Here is a 19,260-nt window from a genome sequence, read left to right as displayed (position 1 = left end):
TGTTAGCCAGGCAGAGAAAGAGGGGAAGTGTAACTTGTTTTGATGTAAAATTGAACAAACCAACCACCATAGGCTCTTCTGATGTGATCTGATCTGGGGGTCATAGCTGTGGTTCTTGGGCATCTGAAGAAAGCTGTCCTCCCTGTTGCGTGGTCCAGACTTGGGCCCTGTCTGTGCCGTGACAGTGCTTGCTGGTAGGGAAGGAACGTAAGGGATAGGAGCAACCCTTCCACAGTCTCTGTACTGGGAATTCAGGTTTTTCCTCTCTGTTGATGTCAAGATTTAATCTGTTTGGAGAGCATTATTATTGCTCTCCTATTTCTCCTTGTTCTTGTCAAGAACTGTATTGCTTAAAACCAAATCTTGATAGGCTCTTTCATCTTTATCGTTCTCCATGAAAAGTAAATACGATTTAAGCGAACCACAGGGAGAGGCCCATCCCCGGTACAGCAAATAAGATACGCCCCAGGTGACACGTGCAGGAGCAAGCCACTTGTAAGGTAGTGCCCAGAATTCCACGAACCCAAGCTCTGGGGTCTGATGCAGAGCTGTCACCTCTGATCCACTAGATTATCTGAATTGATTACCAGGTTTGCCACCATCAGTGCGGTTTCCTAAGTGACAGCTCATGCACTGAGATGAGGGCTCGGGTGGATGTCCTGGGAAACCTCAAGGAAGCAAATGGAGCCACCACGGTTTTAAGTCTTTATAGAATTTGTTACAATATTGCTTCATTTTATGTTTTGGTTTTTTGGCCCTGAGGCATGTGGGATCCTAGCTCCCAGACCAGGGATCGAACCCGCACCCCCTGCATTGAAAGGCAAAGTCCTAACCACTAGACCGCCAGGAAAGTCCCCCACATCAGGTAAAGCAAAGCATGCGGGAATTAGAGGCCACCCTGCCTTTGCTGGTAAAGTTTCTTAGTTTACAAAATAGAAGGACAGATGGTTTAGTTTCAAACAAGTTAGCAGACTGACTGAATTTTAGCAGGAGATTTTAGGGAAAGGGATGAAGGTGCAGCTGGAAAGTTGACATCATCCTTTCTTGATACCTCAATCCTGCTACCTCTCTTCTGGAATTTTCCAAAGTTGGTTTTTGGTACTCTTGCCATTTGTTTTATCTTTATTTATATTTCTGATTATGCTTGGTGCGTGCCAGCTGTTTGGGGAGTGATGTTTTCTATATTTCTGTTGGCTCCTATCAAGTGTGAAATTGCTTAAACTGACCGTTAGCGTTTCCAAAGCAGTCGTCATTTTTGTCTCTGCATGGCTTTCAAAAATGGATATGATTTACAAAATTTAGCCAATAAAAAAAAAATCCTTCCATAGTTTGGTTTACTAGAATAGGTACATTGACCCTTAGGGCAGGTAACATGAAGATCCCATGGAATGGGTTTCTGCCCTTTGGGAAGACTTCCAATTCATACATTAGTAAAGACCTTACATCATCTATCTATCCGCCAAAGCTTTTAGGCGGGGGGTGGAAGGCAGTGTTGAGTATGTCCTTGGGGTTGGAGGTGAGAGAGACTGGCCATGGGGGCAACTTGTTCAGACTGGACAGATGGAAGAGAGCGGCCATGCGACCTCCCTGCTTCTGGTGTTTGACGAGGAGGCTACCCCACTGGCTTGTAGAAGAGCAACGTTACGAGTTGGTTGCGGGAGCTTGACATGAACAGAAGGCTGTTCTTATCTCTCAGTGATATCTGCAAGACCATATTAAAATTCTGATGCTTTGAAAACATTTTGCACAACCGAACATTGTTCCTTTCATGGGATGCGGTCCTGTGACAGAGGTGTTGAGGAAGGTCCAGGAACTCTTCTGTTCACAGGCGTCTTCCTGATTGTCCTGGATGGCTGATTGCAGGTGGACTTGGTACAATCTGGTGCATAAATCGCTAAGAGCAAGGAGGCCATTCCGTCTGATCTCAGTAGGGCTTGTAACAGCCAGCTCCTCCCGGTCACACCTGCAGGGCAGCACTGGCATGCAAGGACTGGCCTTGCAGGGGAAGCCCTTTTCCAGCCAGGGTGCTTCTATCTCTCCTGATTGTGGAATAAATGCCTGACAGTCAGAGCTGGTGCTACACTGAGCCCCGAGGCAGAGGCATGGCCCACCAGCATAGTGAGTCAGAACAGAGGTGGCAAAGCTGGACACGGGTGGGATTCCAGGCTCGGAGGCTTTTGCCTGCCAAATGTGGAAACACGGGCCCAAAGCTAAACCCAGAGGGAAGCAGGCAAAAGGCTTGGGGGAGTCTGAGCATTACATGGCCCTGGGCTGGCTTTCATACTTTAGTTATCAGACTGAATAAGCTAAACTTTTATGTGTCAGGAAGGACTCGACCTAGCTCTAACTTGCTTCTCTGATTTCAGCTCTTACCTCTTAAATACTAAGCCTGCAAGTGGAGGTACCTATTATATTGTTGCCTGTTTGGAGGTCACCCAGGGGACTCCTCCTAGGACTGAATTGCTTCTACTGTTAATGCCAGAGGCATGGAAGCCACTGATGACCTCGAGTCAGGGTTCCAGGTCAAAAGCAGAAGCAGCTTGCTGGGTCTTATTGAAAAACAGCCCCCGAAGAGTTGAGCTTGTCTGGGATTTCCCTTCACTTGTAAGCGTCAAGTTTGTCTAATAGTTGTGCAACTTGATTAAATGCCAGTGCATCACAGATGCAATTATATTTAAGAACAAGCTACTTCTTCTAATCCCTTCGCCATCACTGATTAATTAGACACTTTGAACTATGCCCAACTGTTTGAAAGCTGTGAAAAATACAACCTGCATAGTTAAAATTTCTGCACAAGCCTATTTCCTCATTTGTGCCTGGATTCTTTTTTTAAACCTTTAAAAAAACCATTCTTTAAACATAATATGTATTTATACATGTTCCCAAGCACACAATCTGGCTATTTTCTTATCATGGTTAGAAAGCCTTCCACAGTTGGCCAAGATATACACTCACACAGTAAATCACATAACAAAGTATGTGAGAGACCAAGTGAAGAATTTAGACTTACCTTCAGATTTTTGCTGTCATTGGTCACACTTTCAAAATTTTTGTTTTTACCTTTTCATTCTTGCACAAATGCCTCAGAAAGGTTTGTTGCTGTTTGTTGTTGTTGTTTTCTATCGGTATCTCTTTATGGAGGTTTTAGAATATTTTTGTGCTTACCCGGAGCAGGGTGGGGGCAGGATGGCTGGTACAGGATATAGAAATTTTCTCATTTTATGACATATAATTATCAGCTATATATCTGCAAGTAAACATTACCATGTTTTGCAAGTAATTTCTAAGTCCTTTCTGTTATAGAGAGCTGTCTTTTAAAGTAAATGAGCACTGAAAGACCCATTCCACAAATGAAGAAGCCCAGGCAGGGAGTCTCAGCAGTTGGCCCCTGGTAACTCACGTGGGTGTACACTAGAATTGTAGTGTACCAGGACGTCTGGACACGCTAGAAGAAGATCAGTTTGAATATTTATGTATTTCTCTATCCCTGGGCTGAAACTTTCATCAGTTGGCACGTTGATATTCATGCCAGACCTTGAACTCTGAAGCCTACTTAGCTAAATCTCCATGGTCCTCCGTCCCTAGAAGCCACTGTGTTTCAGACCATTTTTTCTTCCTTCAATTTGATGTCCCCAGAGTGGGGCAAGTTCTTCCCACTTTTGAGGAAATATTCACCTTTGACCATACCTTTATTTTATTTTTATTTATTTATTTTTTTTTTGCGGTACACGGGCCTCTCGCTGTTGTGGCCTCTCCCGTTGCGGAGCACAGGCTCCGGACGCGCAGGCCCAGCGGCCATGGCTCACGGACCCAGCCGCTCCGCGGCACGTGGGATCCTCCCAGACCGGGGCACGAACCCGTGTCCCCTGCATCGGCAGGCGGACTCTCAACCACTGCGCCACCAGGGAAGCCCTGACCATACCTTTATTATATACCTGTATTCCTTCCCACTCCCTAGTATCCCTCCTGAATTCCAAACCAGATTTTGCCCCTTTCCAGAAAAGCCAGACTAAATCAAGATCTCTACCACTCTATCTCTCCCTCTTCATGGAGAATGAGGAAGCAACCCACTGCTCTCTAAGCCAGATTGTTTGTAATGAATGTGTAGAATATGGAACACAGTTGAAAGGTTTTAGGTAATTGTGCAATCCTGATTTTTATTGACTTCTTCTTCCCTCACCCTCCTAGGTAACAACTTGTCTGATTGCTGTGGCTAAAACAGACCATGAAGTTCAGGTGCGCAGAGCTGCTGTCCATGTGATTGTGCTGCTGCTTCGGGGACTCAGCCAGAAAGCTACTGAGGTAAGTCAGTCTCTTACCATTTGCAAGTTCCCTACCTGTTTGTTCTTTATCTATCAGTCTTCCTTTCACCAGGGGAGGCCTTGAACCTTTTTCCCGGATGAATTCATGCAGATGAATCAGTCAGCAGAAATTGTATTGTTTGCAGGAAGATTGTATTGTTTACATCTTCAGTGAGTCTCTGTTTCCTCTGTATCATATTAGGCAGACTGCACACTAACCACTGCAGAAAAACCAGGGCACAAGTTTACAGGTAGAGATTCTGGGTCCCAGCATTCCCCTCAGAGGGACAGGTTCCAGGGTGAGCTAGCTGGACTGCACCAAGCCTGCCTCTATAGCCTGAACTTGAGTGATTTGTCTTCCTGACTCATTTCATTGTTCATACAGAATCACTAAAGGGCCTCATTTCAAATGTTTCCTTTCTAGCTGTGAGTTCAATCCATGAGATTTTAGTTGTTGCATAAATTAAACTTTTATTCCTCCTCCAAGTGGGTTTGGTTGGATTTCTCCCCAGTGTGTGGACAGTCCAGGAAGAAGGTTTATATATCCATATGTGTGCTGAGAATTAGTGACCTCTAAATTAATTTTCTTCTTGATTTTAATGGAAATTCATTCCCAGTTGACTTTATAAAGAGAGTTTGCATTAATAATTCACTTCCTGGCATCCACAATGCTCGTCTGTGGCTGGCACATCGGTATTTAACCAAGTGTCATTGAAGCCATTAGAAAAGTGTTTTGTCAGACACATGGCTTTGTTCATGCTAGAATTTTGCCATATCAAGTTCCTAACACCATTTTTGTACAAGCATTATCCCCTAGTAATTATCTAGGACCTTGGCAGGAGTGGGGGACATAGAGATCATAACTTGATATCTCAGATACTTGTTTTAGGGTACACACTGCTCTTGTTGAGAATCTGCTGTACAAGATGGAATTAAGAAAGAGTCAGTGTTTTTTACCCACTGTCAAGATCTACAAAACTCTTGACAAATACACCATTGTTACATAAGTTGTTAACAATAGGGGAAACTGGGTGAGGAGTATACAGGAATTCTCTATTGTCTTCGCAACTTTTCTGTAAATCTAAAATTATTTCAAAATTTATTTTAAAATTTGAGTTACAATACTCTTAAAATAAATCTTAGAAACTCTGTAAGTGCACACACCCTTACTCAGTAAGAGTGTGTGTGCGTGTGTCTGTGTGTCCGTAGCAGAGCAAACTGTCTGGTTAGTAAAGTGAGAGAAGAAATAGAAAGAAACTCTATCCAAGTTTCTCATGTCAGTGTGTAGCCAATGAAAGCAACACTGCTTGTCTCACCAGTACTAAAATAATTTGAGGCCATGGAAGATTTTTGCCACTTTGAAAAAGCCATGTGAATGAAAAACCTCTGTTCTCCAAACCACCTCTAGTCTGCACTCACTGGAATTTATAAATCGTGCTTACTCAGTGAATAAAGAAAAGGAAATGGAATGGGATGAGGGTATGATTCCTCTTCCTGTCGCATCCTTGAGACCAGGTGTGTTAAATCTTGTAATCGTAGGTGTGATTATAATTGGGGCACTTTAACGAGAAGCATAGATAACCACAAAGCTTTCAATCTAAGATTTTCTTTACTGCACTGCTTTGCCTCCAGGAACAGCTGAAATGAAAATGCCACCTTGTTGTTGAAGTTTTGTTTTGTTTTTCTCCTTCTAATCACTATCTCTCAAGCTGTGGAGTGCCAAAAGATAATCCTAGGTTTCAGTGAATTCTCTGTTGCTCGTAGATGTGCCAACCAAGAAACTCTGTGGTTGTGGCAGCTTGAAAAGAAAGCAGAGAGCCCGGTAAGAGGTAGATGTCCAGAAAATCAGGAGATAGATTGGGATCAGAGAGGGGGAAGACATTACCACCCCCAACTGATGAGGTAGCTTTTACCTCTTTCCCATTTGCAGATAGCCAGAATATCCACATTGGAGAGAAATACAGCATTCACTTTCTTATTGAAACACTTATTTTCTCTGCTTAGCCTTGTTTTGGCCTTATGATCGTATCTGTTTATTCACTGATTCCCAAGTATAGCCTGAAGCCAGAAGGGAACCCCCTTTAAGCTCATTCTACCTCACCTTTGCTGAAAATTGAATTTATGAGGAACACCCAGGAGAAGGAGGTATGTTTAGACCTGTACTTTCTGTTGGCCTCAGAGTTAAGAACAGCCCTCCTCATTGTGGAGATGAGCTGGGCAGCAGCATGAGAAAATTGTGCCTAACTATCCAGCTTTTCCCAAGTTAAGTCTTTGTGAGGTGACTTGTTTATTCTAAGAATTGTAAATGTTTAGAACATCCATATTCCTAAATTCATTCCAAAGACAATAGTGAATAACAGGGACAGTAATGACTGAGCAACAGCCTACCAGACTGGCCCTCGTTCAGATAACAACTATGAACTTTGGACATAATACAGTAAGTAGTTAGCCGAGGACGCTAAAGAGTGGTCAGAAGCAGGCAGATTCTCATGGAGTGTCCATGTTTAGAGGAGAGGTGCTGTATAGAGTAAGTTCCCATTTTCTTGGCTTTCAGCCTAGGGGCAGGTTATGGTCTAGGGAGGCGTGCAGTGCATTAGGGGTACTGGTGGAGAAATCACAGTCTTTTTGGGCTGGGGAACCAGAAGACTGAATCTGGGGGAAACAGATGGGGAACCAACCCTAACACCATCTCATATCTTCAAAAATAAGCAAAACCTGGAAGCATCTTCAGGGGGAAGAGTTTGGGATTAATTATTAATTGATGGCTGCATCAGGTTCAGAGTCAAATCCAGGCCTCCACCCGGGAACGGTTTTTAATTCCTTCTTTCGAGTCCAATATTGGACTCTGTTTATAGAAGCCTATTCTTAGTAAAATTAAGAATAGTGGTTTCACTAATTTTTGTGCAGTTGGAAGTTACTCTCCTACTTCTTTGCGAGAGAGAAGGCAAACTGTGGCTAAAAAGAAAAAAAAATAGTTTGTGTATGATGTTATGCTTGTTTAATGACAGCAATTACACATGGTCCGTACAAAAAGATTAGTGTATGCATCCTGGGTTCACCTTGTGCTTGTCTGTCTAGACCGAGAACTAGGGCCTGAGGGAGGATGTGACACTTAATTTCTGACACAGCACAAGCAGCAAGTTAGAAGTGAAGGGACAGACTGAATGGAAACTTTCCTTCCTTTGGCTTTGTTTTATCCTGAAAGTTATTATTTTTTTTTCTTCCCTTTTTTTTTGCGGTACGCGGGCCTCTCACTGTCGCTGCCTCGCCCGTTGCAGAGCACAGGCTCCGGACGCACAGGCCCAGCAGCCATGGCTCACGGGCCCAGCCGCTCCGCGGCATGTGAGATCCTCCCGGACCGGGGCACGAACCTGCGTCCCTTGCATCAGCAGGCGGACTCCCAACCGCTGCGCCACCAGGGAAGCCCCTGAAAGTTATTTTGAGAGCATTTGTTGTGGGTTTTTTTGTGTGTGCTATGGATATAGTTAAATGAGCCCAGTTTCCTTCCCAGAGCTAGTTCCACAGACACTGCTCCTTTTAACAGATCGAAGGTTACATGTGAGGAGCAAATGAAAAGAACATTTATATTAAAATGACTGGGATCCAGGTAATAATTACTCCTCTTGTAAACTTTGAAAAAGTGCTTGGGAGAGTCATTTCAAGACTGAAATTAAGGAGCATCACTCCTTCCTGGGAGCATAAGGCTATGGCCAGTTGACCAAGGCAGCAGTTCTGTTGGTCATCCGCTACTGGCCCAGGCTTGGGCGTTTACACATTGATAGTATTGATAAACGGCATTTAATGAGAATTTAGCATTTTTGGACATTGTTTACAATGCCGTAGAGACAGAGGCATAGAGGGATTTTAAAATATATTGTAAGTTTATAAATGTTTCTTCCCCCACAGACACTTCCCTCTGACTCACTCTTAGACATTCTCCTTGCTGTTGCTGCATTTCAATCTTAGAAAAAAAAAATCCTCTTAGGCCCCGTATCAGTTTCCTAGGGCTGCTGTAACAAAGTACCACAAATCGGGTGCTTAAAACAACAAAAATTTACTGTCTTATAGTTCTGGAGGCCAGATGTCCCAAATCAAGGTGGACCATGCTCCCTCTGAAGCCTGTAGGGAAAGCCTTCCTTGCCTTTCCCCAGCTTCCAGTGGTTTGCTGGCAATCCTTAGTATTTATTGAGTTGCAGCTGTGTTACTCCAATCTCTGCCTTTGTGGTCACATGCATTCTCCCTGTGTCTCTGTCATGTAAACATGGCTTTCTTCTTGTAAGGACACCAGTCATATTGGGTTAGGGGCCCACCCTGCTCCAGTATAACCTTATCTTAACTAGTTACATCACAACAACTCTGTTTCCAAATAAGGTAAGGTCACACTCTGAGGTACTGGGGGTTAAGACCTCGACATACTTTTTTGGGGGGAGCAGGGGACACGATTCAACCCATAACAGACCCTTAGCATTCCATAGTCCTTTCTGTCTTGTGCTTATGCTTCTCCATCTGTTCATTATTTCTGTATCTTGAGAAGAGCCTGTTCTGAGTGGAGTGTCTCAAATATAAAAGACAACAACGATGATGCTTATAGTGGAGGTGTTGTTATTATTATTATCACTCCCACCACCACAACCACTACTACTGTCTGGTCCATAGATTTGCTGGGTTTTTGAATGATTGTTTAAAACCCACCAAAGATAATTTTATATTCAATATAAATGAATAGGCAATTTCTTTCATGGCTGGAACTTTAGAACCTTACACTTTATCATGCCAGGACCTCACCATTGGTCATCTCAGATTTTGGAAGGCAGACTCTGTTACATGGGATCCAGCCTTTCAACTCTGCAGGCATCTCGTGATTGCATACGTCACTTTGTTCCTCCTCATGATGGACACCAACTCGACTGGGAAAATGCATAAGAACTTAGAAGCTTTGTCGATATTAATCCAGAAGTACTTACACGTTTGGACTTGTTTTGACCTCCAACACTGTTTTCCCCCTTTCCTGCCTACCACTAAGAAGCAGTGGATAAGGTACCACAACATAACATAGTAATGCTGTCTGTTCTCATAAAGCAGGCACTGAGCTATTGAGTTACTGTGTGGTCTCAGTTGATTCTCTCAGGAACTCTGAGGGATAGGTGTTGTTACCCTCATTTTACCGATGACTCAAGGAAGCCCCTCAGAGGTTAAGCAAACCACTCACGCTCACATGGCTAGTAAGTGGCAGAGATGGTTTAAACCCTGGCTGTGTGTCTCTAAGGCCTGTGCTGTGCTCTAGCTGGCTGTAGTGTTGTGTGCCTTAAACTGCTTGTTTTTTTTTTAAAGAAAGAGCAGATAAAGATTATTTTTAAGGCAAAGAGTTACACCAGTAATAAGTGAAAATATACAATAAGCAGTCACGGGTTAAATTTCCCATGCTGAGAGTGGTTAAAGCGACGTTCTGGTTAATTGAATACAGACTTGTACTGAGTTTCAGTTCCTGTTTAGCCATATACTTTCTCTGTAAATAGCAAGCTCTCATCACTTCTCTCTGGCAAGGTGTTGCCAAAAAATCGTGATGACTTTCTTTACTTCCTAAGACCCAGTCAGACCAGAAGCACAACTTTTCAAATGTTCATTCTGACACATTAAAAACCAAATGTTTAGTCATTTAATGAATGCTTGCTTTTCTAAGGATCTCTACCATCTCTCAAATACCAGATTTCTATATGGGGTAGCAATTCGGAAGTCATGCCTTTAAACCCCTGAGGTAAAGAGGATTTGCAGCTAGATAACCCTGGAGATTATCAGGGGCATTTTTCAGTGGCGTGTTTGTCCCAGGATCCGAGCCAGGATCTGAGAGAACAGGACTGGAAGGGTGTCAAGAGAGGAGCAGGACTAGGCTGGAGACAGACCCAAACTGAGGGAAGTTGATACAGAAGAGAGGCAAGGCCAGGTCCAGGCACACAAAGACACTTCTGCAAGGCCGCTGCTGCTGACCCAAAGGAGGGTAGAATGAGTGTGCTCTGTTCATCAGTAGCATTATATCCCCTTTTCCCCATCATCTTGTAGTTTTTTCTTACATAATTTCTTAAATTGAGCTATAACTTATATCCTTAAAATTAAAGTCTACAGTTCAGGGGCTTTAGCATATTCTTTAAGTCGTGCAAACATCACCACCATCTAATTCCAGAACATTTTCATTACCCCTGAAGAGACGCCCCATACTCATTAGCAGTCACTCCCTCATTACCCCCTCCCTCCAACCCATGGCAACCATTAACTTACTTTCTGTTTATGGATTTGCCTTTTCTAGACATTTTGTGTACAAGGAATTATACAACATGCCACCTTTTATGTCTGGCTCCTTTCACTTAGCATAATGTGGTCAAGGTTCATCCATATTGTAGCATGTATCAGGATTTCATTACTCTTTACAGCTGAATAATATTCCATTGTATGGATCTAGCGTATTTGTTTATTCATGCATTCATTAATGGACATTTGGGTTGTTTCCACTTTTTGGCTATTTTAAATAATGTTGCTATGAACATTTGTGTACAAGTTTTTGTGCAACATATGTTTTCAGTTTTCTTGAATATATACCTAGGAGTGGAATTGCTAGGTCATATGGTAACTTCACGTTTAGCTTTTTGAGGAACTGCCAGACTGTTTTCTAGCTGCACCATTTTTTATTTCCCCCAGCAATGCATGAGGGTTCCATATGTTCTACATTCTCATTAACACTTGTTATTGTCTGTCATTTACTAGATTTATAGCCATCCTAATGGGTATAAAGTGGTGTAGTTTATTTATTTGTTTACAATTTTTTTAACATCTTTATTGGAGTATAATTGCTTTACAACGGTGTGTTAGTTTCTGCTTTATAACAAAGTGAATCAGTTATACACATATATATGTTCCCATATCTCTTCCCTCTTGCGTCTCCCTCCCTCCCACCCTCCCTATCCCACCCCTCTAGGCGGTCACAAACCACTGAGCTGATCTCCCTGTGCTATGCGGCTGCTTCCCACTAGCTATGTATTTTTACGTTTGGTAGTGTATATATGTCTATGCCACTCTCCCACTTTGTCACAGCTTCCCCTTCCCCCTCCCCATATCCTCAAGTCCATTCTCTAGTAGGTCTGTGTCTTTATTCCCGTCTTAACCCTAGGTTCTTCATGACCTTTTTTTTTTTTTCCTTAGATTCCATATATATGTGTTAGCATACGGTATTTGTTTTTCTCTTTCTGACTTACTTCACTCTGTATGACAGACCCTAGGTCCATCCACCTCACTACAAATATCTCAATTTCGTTTCTTTTTATGGCTGAGTAATATTCCATTGTATATATGTGCCACATCTTCTTTATACATTCATCCGATGATGGACACTTAGGTTGCTTCCATGTCCTGGCTATTGTAAATAGAGCTGCAGTGAACATTTTGGTACATGACTCTTTTTCAACTATGGTTTTCTCAGGGTATATGCCCAGTAGTGGGATTGCTGGGTTGTATGGTAGTTCTATTTTTAGTTTTTTAAGGAACCTCCATACTTATTTTAAATTTTATTGAAGTATAGTTGTGTTAGTTTCTGGTGTACAGCACAGTGATTCAGTTATACATATATATATTCGTTTTCATTGTAGGTTATTATAAGATACTGAATATAGTTCCCTGTGCTATAAAGTAAGACCTTGTTGTTTATCTATTTTATATATAGTAGTTTGTATCTGCTAATCCCAAACTCCTAATTTATCCCTCCTCCCCTTTGTCCCCTTTGGTAACCATACGTTTGTTTTCTATGCCTGTGAATCTGTTTCTGTTTTGTAAATAAGTTCACTTGTATCATATTTTAGATTCCACATATAAGTGTTATCATATGATATTTGTCTTTGTCTGTCATACTTCACTTAGTATGATAATCGCTAGGTCTATCCATGTTGCTGCAAATGGCATTATTTCATTCTTTTTTATGGTTGTGTAGCATTCCATTGTATATATGTTACCATGTCTTCTTTATCCATTTATCTGTTGATGGACATTTAGATTGCTTCCATGTCTTGGCTATTGTATATGCTGCAGTGAACATTGGAGTGCATACATCTTTTCAAATTATACTTTTCTCTGGACATATGCCCAGGATTGGGATTGCTGGATCATATGGCAACTCTATTTTTAGTTTTTTGAGGGACCTCCATACTGTTATACATAGTCACTGTACCAACTTACATTCCCACCAACAGTGTAGGAGGGTTCCCTTTTCTCCAACCCTTTCCAGCATTTATTATTTGTGGACTTTTTAATGATGGCCATTTTGATTGGTGTGAGGCGATACCTCATTGTAGTTTTTCTTTTTAACCTTGTAATTTTGATTTGCATTTCTCGGATAATCAGCGATGTTGAGCATCCTTTCATGTGCCTCTTGGCCATCTGTATGTCTTCTTTGGAGAAATGTCTATTTACGTCTTCTGCCCATTTTTTGATTGGCTTGTTTGTCTTTTTGTTATTGAGTTGTATGAGCTGTTTGTATATTTTGGAAATTAAGCTCTTGTTGGTTGCATCATTTGCAAATATTTTCTCCCATCCTGTAGGTTTTCTTTTCATTTTGTTTATGGTTTCCTTTGCTGTGCAAAAGCTTATAAGTTTGATTAGATCCTGTTTGTTTATTTTTGCTTTTATTTCTATTGCCTTGGGAGACTGACCTAAGGAAACAGTGCTACAATTTATGTCAGAGAATGTTTTGCCTATGTTCTCTTCTAGGAGTTTTGTGGTGTCATGTCTTATATTTGTCTTTAAGCCATTTTGAGTTTATTTTTGTGTATGGTGTGAGGGAGTGTTCTGACTTCATTGATTTTCATGCTGCTGTCCAGCTTTTCCAACATCACTTGTCGAAGAGACTATCTTTTCTCCACTGTATATTCTTTTTTTTTTTTTTTTTTTTTTTATTTTTTTTTATTTTTATTTTTTCTTTTTGCGGTATGCGGGCCTCTCACTGTTGTGGCCTCTCCCGTTGCGGAGCACAGGCTCCGGATGCGCAGGCCCAGCGGCCATGGCTCACGGGCCCAGCCGCTCCGCGGCATATGGGATCCTCCCAGACCGGGGCACGAACCCGTATCCCCTGCATCGGCAGGCGGACTCTCAACCACTGCGCCACCAGGGAGGCCCATCCACTGTATATTCTTGAAGGAGTTTGTTGGAGATTAATTGACCATAGGTGTGTGGGTTTATTTCTAGGCTCTCTGTTATGTTCCACTGATCCATGTGTCTGTTTTTATGCCAATACCATGCTGTTTTGATTACTGTAGCTTTGCTGTATTGTCTGAAGTCTGGAAGGATTATGCCTCCAGCTTTGTTCTTTTTCCTCAGAATTGCTTTGGCAATTCTGGGTCTTTTATGATTCCATATAAATTTTAAGATTATTTGTTCTAGTCCTGTGAAAAATGTCGTGGGTAATTTGATAGGAATTGCACTAAATCTATAGATTGCTTTGGGTAGTATGGCCATTTTGACAATATTAATACTTCCAATCCAAGAACAGGGAATATCTTTCCATTTCTTTAAATCATCTTCAGTTTTCTTTATCAGTGTTTTATAGTTTTCAGCATATAAGTCTTTCACCTCCTTAGTCAGGTTTATTCCTAAGTTTTTTTTTTTTTTATGTGATTTTAAAAGGGATTTTTCCTTTTTACTTTCCCTTTCTGATATTTCATTGTTAGCATAAAGAAATGCAACAGATTTCTGTATATTAATCTTGTATCCTGCTACTTTGCTGAATTCACTTATCAGTTCTATAGTTTTTATGTGGAGTCTTTAGGGTTTTCTATATTTAGTACCAGGTCATTGGCATATAATGACAGTTTTACCTCTTCCCTTCCAATTTGGATACCTTTTATTTCTTTTTCTTGTCTGATTGCTCTGGCTAGGACTTCCAATAGTATGTTGAATAGAAGTGGTGAGAGTGGGCATCCTTGTCTTGTTCCAGAATTTAGCGGGAAGGCTTTCAGTAAAGTGGTATAGTTTAGGTTTGCATTTCCCTGATGGCTAAAGATGTTGAGTATCTTTTCATGAGCTTGTTGGCCATTTCTATATCTTCTTCGGAGAAATGTCTCTTCAGAATCTTTGCCCATTTTTAATTGGGTTATTTGTCTTTTTATTGTTAGTATATTTATTTTTTAATTTAATTTAATTTCCCAAGAAGTTATTCATATACATAGTATTACAAAGCTAATTCAAAGATCCATAGCCCCATCCTCCTTTCTTACCCTCCATTCCTACTCCCCATCAGCAACTACTATTTTCAACTTGATTAGCTGCTTTTTTCAATGTTTCTGTGGTACATTAGGCTTACTTCTGGGCTTCTTAGGTTTAATGAATCAATTTACCGTCCAAACCAGAACACTTTTGAGAGTGAAAGAGGACACTATTAATAATTTTACCAGCACAGCAGATGTAAACCATACTAACCTGGGCAAATCAGGACCATGACCCTAGGATTCATTCAGCTGCTTTCTAGGATCTAAACTTGTGTTGCCATTGCCTTGTTAGTTCTTTTTGTTCTGATAACTTAATGCCATTTTTTAATCCCTTTCCTGACAGGAAAGGGAGGGAGGGAGCAATCGTGTGTGTATGTGTTTTGTTATTGTTGTTGGCGTTTTCTTGGCCGCACAGCATGGCATGTGGGATCTTATGTTCCCCTACCAGGGATCGAACCCACGCCCCCTGCAATGGAAGCATGGAGTCTTAACCACTGGACTGCCAGGGAAGTCCCGTAAATGTGTTTTATTTTGTTTTTGGCCACACCATGTGGCATGTGGGATCTTAGTTCCCCAACCAGGGATCGAACCCGTACCTCCTGCACTGGGAGCGTGCAATCTTAACATCTGGACTGCCAAGGAAGTTGTATGTGTTTAACATGCCAGCTTTTAGGAGGCAGCCTCCATTCTTCCCTCTCTAATGATGGAGAAAGTAGGTGTGGAGGACATGTGTGACAAGAGTCAGAACTCTTCTGGTTTTAAGCAACAGAAACCTAGTCTGAACTAGCTTAAACAAAGAGAACTTTTTAGCCTACCAAATCCAAAGAAGGGCTGAACAACACTGTTGTGGGAAAAGCTGGGATAGATCTGATGGTCATTGACTCTTAGAATCAGGAACTGAAATGCTGCACCTCTTGTCTCTGCTTCTCCTGCATTTCGCCTTCATTCTCTCACACTGGAGTCCAGTTTTTTCCTATGACAGCAACATGACCACTGACGGTGGCCCACTGTGGCATCTTACATCCAACACTCAGAGATTCCCTCTCTGGCCCCAAATGCAAAAATTCCAGGGAAGAAACATAATGCTCCAGCTAAGATCAGATGCCCATCCCCAAGTCAACCAACTTGGCTGGGCCAGGTGGGGTGTATGGGGTTGCTGGTTTGTGTAAAACCGTGTTCAGCCTCCACCATAGCCATTTGTGAGAGGAGAGCCTGGGACCGGTGCCTAGGAGTAGGGCATAGTCCCGTAGATTTCCTCAACAGTAATTTGGCCAAATCCGTATGACATTAGTGATGGATTTAAGAAGTAAAACTGAAAAGATTAGTACTCAGTACTCTACTGTTTCTGCTAAAATATAAATGTTCAGCTTTTTCTAGTGATAACACAAGTGACAGTTTGGAAGACCTAGCATTTAAAACTGCTCCCTTTCTGCCTCTTCCGCATAATCATTTACATAGATTTACATATGTTAGAACTTGGTTCGTCTTCCTCTTCTGCATCAGATGCTATTTTATTTTCTGTAGGATAGCTTTCTCCTTACCCTTCTTAATCTGATCTAAAATGACCAAGAAGGAATTCCCTGGTAGTCCAGTGGTTAGGACTCTGCACTTCCACTTCAGGGGCATGGGTTCGAGCCCTAGCTGGGGAACTAAGATCCCACATGCCACGCGGCACAGTCAAAAAAATAAATTAATAAAAAATAAAATGGCCAAGAAGAAGGTACTGTCATTTAAGCACAGAATTTTGGAATGTTACAGCTGGAAGAGGCCTTAGAGACTATTTCATTTATATTTCACAAAAATTTCCTTTGGCTTATTAACCCCATGAGTTGCTTCTTTGACATAAGGTCTCCATGGTCAAATAAGTTTGGAAAATGCTGTGTACAACTGTATACTCCCCTCGACATTTGGTGCATGTTTGCCTTTTAGGGGGTCTGAGAAGCCCTGCAGCTAAAATCAACAGTTTCCTCAGCTCCTCGGCCATTTACCAAGGAACCCTGTTTTCATTATAAGCATGCCAAGTAATAATGTTCCGTGGAACATACTTTGGGAAATAATCCAACCGTCTTATTTTATGAATTGAGGAAATGAAGTTCATGAAGAGACTGCAGTTCTGATTTTCCAAAGCTAATGCCAGGAAGAGTTAGCACTCATTTCCACTTGTTGCTGGGAGCTTACATTGGCCAAGTGCTCATGGAAGTATAGTATCTCTCCCTCTTCCTCTTACTTAATTCACTCATCCACTGCAACAAGATTCATCTTTTTATCAAGGATGTCTTAGGTAACATCATCAGGGTGAGCTGGACCACAAGATAAGCACCAGGTTTGGAAACATCAGCATCAGATCAGACCCAACATACTTTTATTGTAACAAATTATTATAACGAATATTTTAGAGTTTCCCCTTTCTATTCTCCTGAAATGAAATGTATAGCTACGTAACCTACATGTATATTTTAAAAATCAATATAATGTCCCAACTATAATATAAAGAAGGAATAAAAGAATACTAGTTTATAATAAAATAACATTTTAATATATAAATGTCTAGGCCAACTCTAAGATATAATGAACTATTCAGTTGCTCTTATATGTAGAATCATCATGAATGTAACAGCTACAAATACAAATTAATAATAAATATCTTGTACTGGCAACTCAGAAGTACACTGACTAGCCTGATTTTCCAAAATGGTAAACTCTCTCTGTAAAATTCCAAACAAATCAAAATATTATCTCCTCTCAATTCATATGGTACTTGCGTTCCTGAAAAATTCAGTGTATATTAAAGCCTGGCAAAATTACTTTTATTGAGTATTTATTATATGGTAGCACATATATCTAAGTGCTTTAATTAATTCATTTAATCTTCATAATGATCCCATTTAGGTATGACTAATATCCCCATTTTACACATGAGGAAAGTAAGATAGAGAAGATAAGTAACTTGTTCAACAACTAGTAAGCGGCAGCACGGTAGATGACCCCAGGCAGTATGGTTCCAGAACTTGTGCGCACAGGTTCTGTGACTGTCATCTGAAGGACTCAGGAACTGAGTCACTTGGGCATTTCCTGCAAAGATCATGGCTAACAGAAGGCAGCTTCAGATCCTGGAAACCTGATACCAAAAAGGAAAACAGATCAGACTCTCTCCTTACAGCTTATTTACTGTCTGCCCCCGAGAACGATGGAGCAGGGAGAGGGGAATGTTGAGGCCAGCCTTGGACCCAGATGCCCTGACCTCCCAGGACCTGCCAGTGTGAACTGTTCAGAGAGCAGAGACAGGAAACAGCCCTGGCTTCCTTTTTATTCTTCCTCATGTTCCACTAGCCGTTGCCAAAATCATGGGCCAAACTGGACTATGCCATCCAGCAACTCCCATAATGGACACAGAACTGAAAAGGCAGGGAGCTGAGAAAAACTGAAGGAGACCAAGTGCCTCTGGGACTGCCAGGCTGGGAAGTGAGAGTCTTGGGACTTGCCTCCTGCCCTGCAGCTTGATCGGGAATCTATTCTTCCTCTGAGAGTGATTGTGCTAATAATCAGATGGGCCTCTGGATTGCAAAGCCTACTTATCTTTGCTCTATCCTCTGAAAGGGAGGAGTTCTGACTAAGTGTACCCTCCTTGGGGTGACTTAAAATGACAGTCTGGATTGATGCTCTGGGGTCTGTTCCAGCTCATTGCTTATCGCCCCACTGTTTGTTTGCTCTTAGCAAATCTCCAAATTTCATGCTCTCTGGGGTTTAGTATTTAATAATGTAACTAACGTGTATGAAGGGCTTACTGTATGCCAGGCAGAGCACTGAGTTCTTTACGTGCATTATGTCATTGAATCCTAACAACCCTGTGAGATAAATACGCCTATAACCCTATTTACAGGTAAGAAAATTGAGGTCCAGAAAGTGTACATTTAGATGCCCAGGTCAGACAGAAGAGAACTGAGTACAAACCCAGGCTGTTTTACTGCCAGCTTGGCTGTTCTGAAGGAACTAATTAGAACAGGCCTGAGATTATACTTGAGGAAGAGGTAAACTGTTACAAGTATATTGGAACAAACCTGGGTTCCTAGGACTTCTGTTTCCTTAACCACTGGGACTTTCTTCTACGCTTTAATTCTCCTGATCGGCAGCTATTCAGTTACGCAGCATGGTAAGGGAGCAGCCAGAGAGATCTTTCTGAAATGCAAATCTGCTGAAGTCCAGTCCTCAGGTAACATTTTTTTCAGTGGTTCCCTGTGGTCCCTAAGATAAAGACCAGGCTCCCTAACATGACATACAAGGCCCTTTATAATCTGGACCCTGCTTGACTTTATAAGTGTCTTTCCCGAACTTCCCTCATGAGCCCTCAGAGCCTCACGCCAGCCCTACATAGTCTGCGTACTATTCCTTGCCTCCAGATCTTGGTCCATACTGTTTCTTATGCCTCAAAATGCCTTCCCCTCCTGCCCCCAACCTGTCCATCTGATAAACTTTTGTTCATCCTTTAGGACTCTGAATGTTAAAAGCCTTTTCTCATTTCTCAGGCAAAATTAATCCTCCTTTCTTCAGGCTCTACAGTACTTTAAATATCAGCTCAAGACTAGAGTAGATATTGTAATGTTTTGTTCACATCTGATGTCAACAGGGGACAGCCCCTGAACACACCAGTCACTTTTTTAAAAAATTGTGGTAAAATATACATAGCATGAAACATACCATCTTAACCATTTTTAAGTGTA

General features: G+C 41.7%; 1 protein-coding gene across 1 annotated transcript in view; it reads left to right on the top strand.

The window, feature by feature from the left end:
• TANGO6 (transport and golgi organization 6 homolog) overlaps positions 1-19,260 on the top strand; it is a 169,683-nt gene that overhangs the window by 136,454 nt on the left and 13,969 nt on the right. Inside the window, exon 17 of the mRNA XM_081215235.1 lies at positions 4,189-4,302. Within this exon, the coding sequence (XP_081071361.1) occupies positions 4,189-4,302 (114 nt within the window). The remainder of the gene's footprint in view (positions 1-4,188; positions 4,303-19,260) is intronic.

Source organism: Mesoplodon bidens (assembly GCF_964165515.1).
Source record: "Mesoplodon bidens genome assembly, chromosome: 18".
Lineage (NCBI taxonomy): Eukaryota > Metazoa > Chordata > Mammalia > Artiodactyla > Ziphiidae > Mesoplodon > Mesoplodon bidens.
Note: the sequence above shows the minus strand (reverse complement) of the source record. Positions and strands in the feature narration are given on the sequence as shown.